General features: G+C 64.6%; 1 protein-coding gene across 3 annotated transcripts; it reads right to left on the bottom strand.

Annotated features, from left to right (window-relative positions):
- Positions 1 to 4,275: 4,275 nt before the first annotated feature.
- Positions 4,276 to 11,422, bottom strand: FDXR (ferredoxin reductase). 3 transcript variants are annotated; one of them, XM_037493531.2, is made up of 12 exons: positions 11,299 to 11,422; positions 10,516 to 10,613; positions 8,417 to 8,512; positions 8,101 to 8,223; positions 7,802 to 7,915; positions 7,368 to 7,469; positions 6,463 to 6,570; positions 6,173 to 6,257; positions 5,836 to 6,035; positions 5,581 to 5,752; positions 4,855 to 5,025; positions 4,276 to 4,748 (listed from the first exon to the last, which is right to left on the bottom strand). In XM_037493531.2, the coding sequence occupies exons 1-12, from the start codon at positions 11,375 to 11,377 to the stop codon at positions 4,618 to 4,620; spliced, it is 1,479 nt and encodes a 492-aa protein (XP_037349428.1). In that variant the 5' UTR covers positions 11,378 to 11,422; the 3' UTR covers positions 4,276 to 4,617. The 3 variants fall into 3 exon arrangements, with proteins under 3 accessions (XP_037349428.1, XP_037349430.1, XP_037349429.1); XM_037493532.2 differs by lacking the exon at positions 11,299 to 11,422 and adding an exon at positions 11,071 to 11,268 and having other exon boundaries at positions 4,277 to 4,748; XM_037493533.2 differs by lacking the exon at positions 8,101 to 8,223.
- Positions 11,423 to 12,599: the final 1,177 nt, after the last annotated feature.

The raw sequence follows: 12,599 nt of genomic DNA on the forward strand, positions 1-12,599 counted from the left end.
CAGGATTTGGGCAGGGGAGGGAATTCCGTGCTGCTTATCCCCACGCCCTAGAACTGCCCCCCTCATATGGTTTCCTAGTCCACTGCCCCAGAAGGCCAGCCAGGGACACGTGTGGACCCGGGAAGAGAACCTACCCCAGGCCGGGCCAGGCCGCGCCGCGCCTCCCACCAGGCGCAGATTTCAAATCCTACTGCAAAGGGCGCTGTGGGGCGGGAGCCTCCCTTTGCAAGGCTTGTCAACACCCCGGTCCTCTTGGTTCCCTGGCCGCCCCCAGCCGCCCCCCAGCCTGAGCTGCAGATCTGCGCTCCCCAGTTCGCAGCCACCCGTCACAAGGAACTACGGGCACCTGCGGCGGAAGACGCGCCGGCGGTGTGCAAAGAACACAGAGTATCTCAGTCCTATTCCTTACACTGGTTCCCCGTTGACATAACCACATACTAGATACGCCGAGTGAAGCAAACGAATTGCACCTCTGCCTTGGCACTTTTTCTCACCGGCCACCAGGAAATGCTAACGGACCCGCGTGGCTCTTATTTTGTTCCTTCGGGCAACAGGCGTGATCACAGCACCTGGCAGGTCTCCAAGCTCAAGTAGTGAGCAGGTGCCAGGAGATTCAGACTCAGAGACCTCAGGACGAGGGACCTGCGGGGGCCTGTCCCTGTTCACTGTCCCTTCCCCACCTACCACCCACCCTGTCCACCCACCTGCCCCACCGGCCTGAACTGCAGACTCTCTGCAGCGGCCGTGCTGGCCGCTCCCCAGTGCCCACAATGAAGCCCACACAACTTGGTCCCATGCCCAGGGGGCGACACTCCCTGACCCCAACCAACTGTCCTCTCCTCCCTGTACCCCATGCGCCTGCCAGTCTGGTGGCCAGATGCTGTTCTCTCGTGGCCTCTGCTCTGCGGTTGCCTCGGGCTGGAATGCGCTGTTCTCCCTATCTGGTCTACCAGATAAATTCCAGAATTTTCAGAGCCCAGGCCAAATCCTCCCCCACCTGTCCCTGTCCAGGACACCTGCCTGGACATCCAGGCTCTGGACACACAGGGTGAGAAAAGAAAGGGTCTCAGTCTGATCCCCATTCCCTCGCTACCTCTCCCGGTTTGGGGGCTCTAGCTATGCCCTTGCCATAGTTTGCCTCATTGTGCCCCCCTGAATTTGCCCACTAAGAGTCCTGCGACCGCTCACTCAAGGTCTCTGGCCTTCCACATACAGGCTGTTAAATTAATGTTCGATGGGCACCCCAGAAGTGGGGTGGGCAGTGGTCAGTCCCCCCAGACACTCAGCATCACCCTGAATGGTCCGAGCACCTCCATGTGCTTAAGGCTCTCTCTTCCTCTGGGCTCCCCCAATCTTAGCAGTGGCTCCCCAGCCCACTGGCCGCGGCACTCACACCCCAGACACCTCTGGCCCCTCTCCCAGGTCCAGATCCCCTTCCCAGGAGTCGCCCAGCCCCAGAGGGGTCCGCTGCTGGTGCTGGGCATCCGCCCTGCGGAGGACAGGCCTCTGCGCTGCCGTCGGGTTTCCCTCCCTTGCGGTCGCGGAGCCAGCGCTCCAGCCCGGCGCGGGGAGAAGGCCCCCGGCCGCCCCTCCATCCTGCCCCCGCGGGTGCCGGACTGAATTCTCTCCCCAAGACTCAGTCCCCCAAGCCTCGGCGTTTCGACCCGCCCCCCCCCGCCCCCCGGGGGCGCCCCGCCCCCTCCCCTCCGCAGGAATCTCTTACACTCGGGCTGTGAAGTTCGGGGTATTTTTAGGCCGGCGATAAATAATTCATAGGGAACGTGGCATCAGGCTCCCCCCGCGGGAGGAGGGGGCGCGAGCGGCGAGAGCCACGTCACCCGCGCTCAAGGACACTCGCGATGCGGCGGCGGCGCGGGGACTCCGGCGGGGACCCACGCCACGCCTCCTGGCGGCCAAACTGGGCACCACGCGCTGCGAGACCCCGCGCCGCGGTCCTGAGACTGCACCCCCCAAAGCCCCACGCTGGGTCGCTCCCCTAAACCTCGCAGCATGAGGGGGTGCAGCTCTCCTGGCAGGCGGGTCTGGGGGCGGGTACCAGATCAGGCCTGCTCAGGGCCTGGAGCATCATCCCTGGAGACCGGGCTCGGGTCTGTGTCCCCTCCGGTTCCTACTGAAATCCTGAGTACCCCGAGTTTAGGACCCGATACCAGAGGGTGCGTCTAGAAACCAGACGCGCTCCGGGATGGAGTAGGTGGGCCCCAAGTTAGTTCCTTTCTTTGATGTCCTGAGTGTGGCCCCAGATGGGGGAGCGAGCTGGGAGGAAGCCACAGTCAGCCTTGCGGGGTGGCCGGGGTGAGCCTGGTGAGCAAGCAGGGCGGCCCCAAGGGCTGAGCATCAGGGCCCAGCACAACGAGCTCCCACTTGCTCACCCAGCAGGGCCTCTGGACGGGTGCTGGGGTGCCCTTGGGGGTTTCTGGCTGCTAACTGCCCTCTCGCCCCCTGCGCCCCTGTCCAGGCTCCTGCGCCTTCCGCAGCAGGTGGCTCCGGGCTCCGTCCTCACTGCCGACGGCGATTCTGGTCCAAGCCCAGGGCGGCCAGAAGAACCTGCTGGTGCTGCAGCAGCGCCCAGCACCCCCGGCTCGCGCTCTCCGGGACCCTTCGCCCACCCTCCCCGGGCGTCCTCAGGGTCTGTCCACCAGGCAAGGGGCAGCGTGTGGGAAGACCCCCCCCCCCGCACAGGCCCACACTGATCCCCCAGGCCAGCCCATGCGTGACGCCGAGGCCGGAGGGGAAGGGAGGACTTGGGGCCGCGCAGCCCGTGGAAGGACAGGGCGCGAGGGAGGCTGCGGCCAGCGGGCGCTCAGCAGACCCCGGGAGCCAGGCGGGCGGCTCTGGAGCCACGGCCGGCCCCTCCCGTCCTCTTTGCCCGGTGCCCTCTGCGGCCCCTTCCTTCTGGCCAGCCGCGACCCCGGCTCTGCTGGGCCGGCTCCCCGCCGGAGGCGCCCCGCAGCAACAGTTGGGGGGTCTGCGGGCCCGGACAGCCGCGTCCCCGCCGCCCCTCCCCCGCGGGCCGGGCGCCAGGCAGGGCGCGCGCGGGCTCGGCGACCCCGGAGAGAACATCTTGGGCGCCCGGCCGCGTCCTTCCCTCGCGTCCGCCGCGCGCCCGTGCCCGGCCTCTCCGGCGCGCTCTTGCCCGCCCGCCCGCCCGCGCCCAGCCCCGAGGCCGAGCTCCGGGGGCCGGGTCCTCCGGGCGACCCCGCGCGGCTCCCTCGCCCTGGACGGGCTCCCCGGGCGCCCGCGGGCGTCTCCGCTGTCCTTGCCGCGCGGCGCCGGCCCCGGCCCCAACTTGGCGGCGAAGTTGGCGCCCCCGGCCCGCCGCCCGCCACTCACCGCCGAAGGGGCGCCGCGCCCGCGCCGAGCGCCTCCCGCGGGGCACGTCCCGGCGCCGCGGCCTCGCGCGCTCTGTCCCCGGCGGGCGCCGGAGCGGGCGCGGTGGGTGCCGTGGCGCGGCCTGGCGGGCTGAGCCGGGCCCGCCCCCGCGCCCCCCCGCCGCCCGCTCCGTCCGGGGCTGGGCTGCGCGCCGCGCTCCGCTCCCCGGGCTCGCCCCGCGCCTGTGCCGAGCGCTCGCCGCCGCCGCCGCCCGCCCCGCCGGGGCCCGCCGCCCCGCCCGCCGCCCCGCGCCCGCCCGCGCCCGCCCGCCGCCGGGGCCCGCACCCCCTCCGGGCCGCCCCCGGTCCCGCCGCTGGGGCCAAGGGCGGCCTCGGAGGAGACCCCAGCCCGCCCGGCACCCGGGTTCGAGCCCGCGCTCGCCGGCGGCGTGACCTTGGCCGGTGGGTCGGAGCCCCCCGTCTCCAGAAAGTGGGGCCGGCGTCTCGGGGCGGCACGCGAGGGGCGAGGTGTCTGGTGCCCGCGCGCGCTCCGGAGGCCGAGGTACTATTTTTAAGAGATTTGTCCATCTGGCTGGGAACCGAGGCGGCCGCCAGCCGAGAGGGCGGCAGGGGCCAGACGCGCCGGGGGCCCCGGGAGGCCGAGGGGCGCCGCTGCTCCCACTTTTCCTCTTCTTCTCCTGCTCCCAGGTCGCGCAGGGGCGACCCGGGAGGGACCTGCTGCCGGGGCCGGCGGAGCAGGCAGGCTGGGGTCCCAGCGTACCTGCCGCGCGAGCAGAAGGCAGAAGCAGCAGGGGCAGCCCAGAAAAAGAGAGGGGTGCCAGGCCTGGCCGCCAACCCCCCTCAAGCCCCCGAGAGGCCCCCTGAGCGGGGAGCCGGCTCTGCAGCGCCACCTGGTGACTAGCGGGGACGCGCGCCGGAAGGTGACCCGGGCCCCCAAAGAAGTCGCGTCTCAGGCACTGGCTTCCCATTGCCGTGGTTTTATTCCATCGTGTTCCTGACCCGGGGACCCTCAGGGGGGACCCTCAGGAGGAGAGCGGTGCGGGGAGGAAGGGCAGCCTGCACCTCCTCCCTCCCCTCACTTGGTCACCTGCCGCGCCCTGCTAAGGGCGACCTTCTGGCAGGAGGAAGTTACTCAGAGGCCCCTGGAAGAGGCGGTCCCGGCCCAGGGCCAGGGCAGGCTGGCGATGCGGCTGTGGTGCTCGGATGGCCCCGGGCCCCTCTCCCCTGCACAGCGCTCCTCCCCTCCCTGCCCTGCTGGGATCTGGGCTCAGCGCCCCAGCAGCCGCAGCATCTCCTGGGGGTCCAGCAGCTTCTCCCTGGGCTTCCCAGCGGCCTGGCCCCGGGATACCTCCTCGGCATCCAGCTTCTCCCAGTCTGAGAAAGAGGTGGGCTGGATGCCTGAGACAGAGGGAAGATGAATCACTGCCTCCACCCCAGACCAGAGCAGCGGCGGGGTCCAGGGGCAGCCCAGCCCACCTCCCAGCACCTCCCGTGGGGCCCACACCTCGTCTGCTGAGCAGGGCCTGGATGGCCGCATAGCCAGGCCTGGGGCCCGACGGCAGCAGTCCGGCCTTCAGGTCCTGCAGCAGTGTCTGGCCGGTGAGGAAGCTGTCGGTCATGGTGGTGGCAATGACGCCTGTGGGCCCCCTCTTCACCCAGCCGCTGCAGTAGAGGCCTGGAGGAGGGGGTACAAGAGTCGGTGAACACGCTGCCTGGCCAGCCTGAGCCCCCTCCCCAGGAACACATCTGTACACCCGAGTCCTCCCCCCGCTGCCTGTCATCTGGGCCTACACGGCTGCAGACCCGCCACCATCCTCTCACACCCCAGTTTCCCTGCAGTTCCCTGAGGGCAGGGGCGGGTCTTTCCCACGTCCAGTTTCGGCAGGCCCTGAGTAAGCCCCGACTGCCTGAATTTAAGGCTAACCAAGAGATATTCTGACTGCAAGCTCCTTGAAGACGGGGAGGCCATTCCACCTCCTATCCCAGCTCCGAGCACAGGGCCTGCCCAGAGCAGGCCTCGGGAAACTTAAGACTCAATCACCCGACACAGACGGGCCTGTCAGCTAGACTGGGAACGAGCCCTGCACAGGAGGGCACAGCCAGGTCCCACCGGCTTCTAGCAGTTTCTCAGCACATCTCACTGGATGGGCAGATGGATGGATGGCCCCAGGAGATACCAGTCTCCCCATCCCCCAGCAGTTTGGAGTCTTGCCTTCTTGCACCCTCTTACCTGACACATCCACAACCCGGCCCTCCACATTGGGGATGACCCCAAGTTTGGGGTCAAAGGGCACACTGGTGTCGATAGGACAGCTCTTATACCCAACGCTGCTCAGCACCAGCCCACAAGGGAGGTCCTCTATATCTCCGGTGGGCACTGCCCGGGCAGCCTCACCAACACCCTGTTGGGGAGAGTGTGGGCAACACTAGGCTGAGGTGGGGGAGACTTGAGAAATGGGGTGTCTTTGGGTAACACAAGACTCACCTCCAGTCTGGTGACTGCTAGACGGATGCCTGCCACCCGCTCCCCATCTGGCGAGGGCAGCACCTGCTGGGGGCTTCGGAAAAAGCGGAGGCCCCAGGCTCGGGGGGGCGATGCCCAGCGGGCAGCCTCCTTCACCTCTGGCTTCTCTGTGGCTGTTTGAAGCAGCAATTCTGTCAGCCGCTTCCTGGGGCGGGAGGCCTCTGTCGGCGACACAGAACATCTCAGGGCTGTCTCTGGGTTACAGTCCTCTCCCTGAATGCCCTCCTCCCCCAAGCCCTCTCTGACCTGGACCGCCCCTCCCTAGTGAGCTGGGGGTGGCCAGGCCAGGGTCCCTCACCTTTGATTCTGTCCTGGAGACCCAAGAAATCTGCAGAATCCACAATAGGCCGGGTTCCTGGTAACTGAATCATCTCCCGAAGCTCCTTTAGTGAGGGTAGGAAGCAAGGGGGGAGGAGGTGAGGCCAGACCACCCCAGACCTAGCCCAGGTGGGAGACACCACCACCACCCACCACGGAGGCAGGGAGTCCTGGGCCCCAGCCGGCCCCTCCTCTCCCACCCCGAGCTCGGCCCTACCCCGCCTCCCAAGGGAGGCCTTGTACCGCGGTCCCCGCCTCTGGCCCCAGCACCTTAATGGTGAAGGCCACTTGCAGGGGCCCTCGCCGGCCCACTATCCACACCGTCTTCACCCGACTCTGCCTCAGTGCCCCCAGGGCCGCCTCCGTGATGTCCGTTTTCTGACACAAAAGGGGGGTTTTAAAATCATCCAGGGTGAGGGGGGTGGGGGGAAAGTCCAACGCCCGGGGAAAGGAGGTGCTGCCTCTGATCAAGGCCTCCCCACCTGAGCCCTGGGACTGACACCCTGCGATTGCGCCAGCGCCCCCCCTGGTGGCCAGACGGAGAGCTGCTGCCAAATGTGCAAACGGCTGATTAGGAGCAAAGCAGTCGCACCCATCCAAGAGGCCCCATGAGCAGGGCGCATGGAATGCCCCGCACCATTCAAGGGGTGGGGGTGGGGAGGGTGTCATGGCGATCAAAAGCGACAAGCGAGCACAAGCCAAAGCGACCAAAAGCTGATCCTCACTGAGCTCCTAACGTGGAGAGCCAACTTATCACTTATCCACGAGCGTGAAAGTGCAGGGGTCAACACGCTGTGACACAGCAGTCAACAGGCGTGCGAGAGGAAGGCGCCACAGAGAAACAGATCTGGCTAGGGCAGTCCTGGGAGGTTTCCTAGAGAAGGGACAACTGAACCAAGACCCAAAGGATAAGTACTAAAGACAAATAACTGGCAGTGGGTGAGCTGCAGTGGTGTGTGCAGAGGCCTGGGGCACCTGATGCCTCTTCTTAAGAGCCTAGCTGGAAACAGAGTGACGGGGGAAGAAGGAATGAGGGACGCTCTAGGGGCAGCCCTCAGAGGGCCTCTGCCTGGGTGCCGTGGGTGCAGGCACCCAGCCTGGCCTGGAGGCGGGAGGCGCAATCCTCGCTGCTGTCCTGCCTCCACACCTCCAGCCCCAGGCCCCCCTCAGCTCACCTCCAGGTGCTCAGGGGGGGTCATCAGGATCCGGGCCACGTCCAGAGCCACGTTTCCCTGCCCCAGGATCACAGCCGTGTCACAGCTCAGGTCTGGCGCCAGCTGGAGGGAGAGGTCTAGCTGGGGGTCCCCAGGTCTCAGCACCAGTCAGGCTCACTTCAGTCTCAAGGCCCAGCTGTGCCCTCAGGTCCCCCCACTCAGAAAGTTCACCCCACCTGAGCTTCAACTCGAGCCCTCCTCTACAGTCCCCTCTTCTCAGAGCCCCCACACCCCCAGCTGGCCTCCTCCCAAGTCAGCCCGACAGCTCACATCTCTCTGGGGACCTCCCGGACAACAGTTCACTCTTCCCCCAGCTCTGGTTTCCAGGGGTGGCCCCCAGTCCTGGCTGAGGGGTACACAGGAAGTGGCAGCAGGAGTGTGCTCCCCACACTTACCTCCCGGTTCTCAGGAAGCCCATTGTACCAGCCCACAAAGGCCCGGGCGGAAAGCACCCCTGGCAGCTCCTCACCAGGAATCCCCAGGGCCTGATGGTCCTCAGCCCCATAGCTCTGAGGAAAGACCCAGAGCCCTCAGCACCATCGGCGCCTTCCAGCTCCTCCTCCACAGCTTCCACCCCGTCCACGCCCAGAGGTTTGGGCCTACCCCCATGCTTTAGGTCCCTTAGCCCAAACCTCCTGCTGCGCCCTGCCCTGCCCTGTCGCCCCCTCCCCCACCCAGCACCATCCGCGCTCACCAGCACCACCGCATGGTAGGCCTCCCGCAGCTCGGGCACCGTCACGTCCCTGCCCACCACCACGTTGCCGTGGAAGGCACAGCGGTGAGAGTGGGCCGTCTGGGTGAAGGTGTTGATGACATTCTGCAGTCCCGGGGCAGGCCAGGTGAGTGGGTGGGGCAGCTCCGGGGAGCCCATCTGTGCTACCCTCACCCACCACGTTGCTGGGATGGAACCTGGGTGACACCCAGTGTCCCATGTGGCCAGGGAGCCTCCCTTTTCTCCTCATCTGGACCCAAGTCTCCAAACCCCACCCTCCATGCCCAGAGACACCCACCTTCACCTCGGGGTGGTCAGGTGCCACGCCAAAGCGCACCAGGCCGAAGGGCACAAGCTGCTTCTCATAGAGGTCCACGTGGGCCTGGGGGTGGTGCTGGGGAGAGGGCAGCGGCTGTGGGGCTGAGGGGAAGGCTGGGCTTCTCCAGGTCCCCCACTTCCCCAGACAGAGCAAGAAAGGTCAGCTTGGGTGGGGAGGAAGGACAGAAGGACGCCTCAACCCTCTGCAAGAAAGCGAGCCCCCCTCTCTGCAGCCACCTGCAGCCCAGCCGGAGGAAGGGGCGTCATGATAGACCTCAAGGAGCACCAGTCCTCGGGGAGGGCCCTCCAGCCACTACAGAAGGTGACAGCTGTCCTTCCCCTGGGGTGTATCGGGAATGTCTTCGTCGACTTGGATCAGCCGGGACACCTGGCCCTGCCCTCTGACATTTCTAGAAATGCCCAACCAGTTTGATGACCTGAGACACCCCCCCACCTTTGGGATTCATCCCTGCTCAGAGAGCCCTAGAATACAGTGTCAACCCTCTCCCCCTCCACGCTACACCCCACACTAGACCATCAGGTCTCTGAGCATAGGGACCCTATCTGTCCTATTCACCCCACGTTCCAGCGTCTGGTGACTACTGGATGGATGGCCCAGCGTGGTGCTCGAGAGCGTCCTCTGCCACCAGACTGCCTGTGCGCGGCCCCAGCAGGGAGACAGTGGATGACCCCACTGAGCCTCACCTGTGAAGTCCCTACCTGTGAAGTGAATCACAACCCCTACTTCGCAGGCCAACCATGCCCGGCTCAGCTAAGTGCTACTGCTCCGGTGTGCCACTCGTTCCTGCTGTGGGCACGCTCAGTAGCCCGGAGCACCCCGTGGACAAGGACAAGGACCAGCTCGGATCAGGCCTCAGCGTCCACCCCTCTGCGTCAGCACATCTCACAGGGGAGGCATGTGCACGCGTTTCCCACTGAGTGGGCCAGAGCCTGCTCACGCTGGGGGCGCTGAGACTCCTGCCCAGAAGCCCTCCTCTCTGCCTCCCCAAATTTCAGGCTCAGCTGACAGCGAGCCCCTTACACAAATCACTCGGGACCTCCATCTCCACCGCCCTCTGCTCCCATTCATGCCCAGGGCTGTCCTCCCTCATGGCAGTTTGCCCACGGCCTTGCATTTCAGGGTGAACCCCCCTCATGGGCGGCTCCTTCACTACAGCTCACACGAACCGTTCTCGGGGAGCACTTTGGATGGACCCCACCTACCCGGGCTCGTGCAGGCCACCCTAGGAGACTAAGCTGGGACATCTCTGTTGCTTGGAATATGTAGCTCTGTCACTTCTCAGCAGGGGGCCAACTCCCCGTCTCCCTGAGCCCTCCCTGAGCAGAGACAGCCCCAAGGCTCTAGGCAAGTGGGACGGCTGGTCTCCTTGCCTTTTAAGGATCTGCCTGTGTGTGTATAACTGATATATTCATCCTTTCTCCTGTCTCTCCACAGACACTCCGAGTCCCTGTCCCGCGTCTCAGCCTAGGTCTCCCTTCTCCCTTTGATCTTCAGTTCTACCCCTTCCCTCCCACCCAGGCCCATGGAATCTCAAGGATAACCAGTGGCCCTGACCACCAAGGCCGATATTGCAAGCTTAGCACTCTGGCCTTGGGAGGCCGATGTGGAGGATGGACAGCAGGCTGAGCGAATAGAGTAGCCTGGAGAGGCTGGATCTTTTGGTGAGGAAAGCACTGCAAGGTGCCTCAGGTTACAGAAAACCCTGAGAAGAGGGGAAAGTCTTGAGATAGAGGATGTTGGGGGACAGAGGAGAAAGATGAGGACATGAAGAACAGGACAAAGTCCTCCTGCAGGTCTGCGTGAGCTCCTTGGAGGCCTAGCTGACCATCTGCCATTCACCACTGACCATGCCCATGAGGCCAGCCACTTCTCTCCTAGGCTAGTATGGGGGACAGATGTAGGTGACAGCGTAGGAAGTGTCCAGTCCAGATGGGCTGGGCGTCCCTTCCCCATCAGGGATCCAGCAGTGCTCTTAAAATTCAAAGGGACAGGACTTGCCCCTAGGACTGGCGCAGCAGGTGAATTGTGGGGGAGGGAAGCAGGAGGAGGTGACTTACCTTTAGCAGGTATTGGGTTGTGTAGAAGCCAGCTGGGCCACTGCCCACCACACAGATCTGGGGGGTCTGCTCCTGTGTGGAGAACTGCCGGAGGAAGCCTGGGGTCAAGAGGGGGAGGGAGAGGAAGGTCATCAACACTCCCGCCCCAATCCCAAATCAACTTCCGTGTGGACGCCCTCACATCTGTACCCTCCTCTTTCCTCAATGTGTTGGAGGTTCCAGGCTCCCTAATCATCAGAATTCCCAAAAGTTATGTCTTCCTCCAGAACCCTACATCTCACCCATGAACTCACCACGCTGACTGAGTAGGGCCTTCTTAACCACCTGTCACCTCGGAAGCTGCCTGTGCAGTACTTCACTTTTCTAAGAATCTTCCCAATCTTGCCCCCATGCATCTCCCCACATGCCCCCATTTTATGTCTTCTAACCCCACTCTCCACAGCACTCTATATTGCCTGTACAGGCCCCCAGCTCATTCTCATAGACCCGTTTCAACTCTGGATTCCCTATTGCCCCACAGACCTCCGTATCACCCCCATTCACCCCTTCTCATACCTGGGGACATCATGGTCTCCCCTCATCTTTGTTGACCCTGTCTCACTCATCTTAGGGGCTTCAGATCTCACCACACAGGCCCCAAACTGCTCCCGCACACCAGCCCCATCTCGTCCTCACGAAAGGACCCCTCCATAATCGCCCCTCTCCAGTCCTGCCCAGCCGTGCTCCGACGCCCACACTGGGTGATCGCAGGCCTCCCCAGCCCCAGAGGTGCCCTGCTCCTACTCGGGGTGCTCCCGGCGGGAGGGGGCCGCGTCCGAGGCCACGCTGACCAGTGCCACCGGCGCCAGCAGCGCGTAGCCATGGCTGGAGAGAGCGAGCAGCCAGCGGCTCTGAGACCCGGGCTGCCGCGCTCCGCTCCCTGCGCCGCGCCGCCCCGCCGCGGAGCCCAACCACAGGCGAGACCCCGCCCCGAACCCCGCCCCTAACCCCGCCTCCCACGCTCGGGGGGAGCAGTTTGGCGACTCCCCCCCCTCCTCGCAAGGATCACGCCCCCCAAAAAAGAAGACCGCCCTCAATTCCCCCGCTACCGCGGGCAAGCAGCCCTCCGGGACTTCCGGGCCGTTCGTGACTTAGTAAATTTCTCCCCAAACTTCCTCCTCCCTCCCTCCAATTACCTGGAGCCCGCGGCTGCCGGAGGACGAATCCTCATCGCTGTTTCAATCCCTCAAAGGGGAAGCCAATTAGAAAGGAGTTTATTTTGCTTAGCCCCGCCCCTCGGTCCTCGTCGCTCTCTGATGACAGCGCGGTGAGCTCAGCCAATCACGAGTCTGATTCGAAGAGCGACTCCCCGCCCATTGGATAACAATCACGGAACCCGGAAATCTGGAAAAAAGGGGCTCCCGCCGGGAAGTAGCCGCCCTTATCCCCGACTCCGGCGGGTGCCCTTCGGGTCGCGCCAGGGAGAATCTTGAGCCCTGGAGGGTTTGTTCCGCCGGCCGCCTTCCCGTCCGTGGGCGAGGGAACAGGGGCGGGGCGGCGTGCCCCAGGTACTCAGGGCAGAGCCAGGCCCTCGGCCTGTCCCCGGGCTGGAGTCGGACGGGGCGAGCGAGTCGCTGGCCTCCGGTGCAGCCTTCACGGGGGGCCAGAAGCCGTAGCCATCAAGGTAAAGAAGCTCTTAAAGCAGCATTTCATTTTTTTCTATTTTTTAAAGATTCATTTATGCATACAAGAGCTGGGGTACAGGCCAGAGATGTTGTGGGGGGGGGGTGAGAGGATTCACCAGAGACAGAGTGGGGAGCAGAACAGGCAGACTGACTGAAACACACTGCTGAGGGGAGCAGCGGGGAGACAGGAGAGGTCTGCTGCGCCATGTGGGTTGCTCCCTGGCTGGCTGGGGATTGAACTCGTGCTGCAGAGGCTGCGGATTGCTTCATAGTGCGGTGCTTAATCCCTTGCGCCACCAGGGAGGCCCTAAAGCAGCATTTTAAAAGACCAAAATTGATGTAAAGAATCTTTAATTAGCAAAAAGTATTTTTAAGTGACAGGATCCGTCATTTAAGCCTTTTCTTCCGCGGGCTTTCCTG

Source organism: Talpa occidentalis, unplaced genomic scaffold (assembly GCF_014898055.3).
Source record: "Talpa occidentalis isolate TD23 unplaced genomic scaffold, MPIMG_talOcc4v2.1 talOcc4.7, whole genome shotgun sequence".
NCBI lineage: Eukaryota > Metazoa > Chordata > Mammalia > Eulipotyphla > Talpidae > Talpa > Talpa occidentalis.

Coding starts and splice junctions, on each gene's coding strand:
- FDXR (XM_037493531.2), bottom strand. CDS start 11,377: ATGGCTACGCGCTGCTGGCGCCGGTGGCACTGGTCAGCGTGGCCTCGG. Junction 7,916..8,100: donor CCTACCATGCGGTGGTGCTG/GTGAGCGCGGAT, acceptor GTCTTTCCTCAG/AGCTATGGGGCTGAGGACCA. Junction 4,749..4,854: donor GGCCCTGCTCAGCAGACGAG/GTGTGGGCCCCA, acceptor CCTCTGTCTCAG/GCATCCAGCCCACCTCTTTC.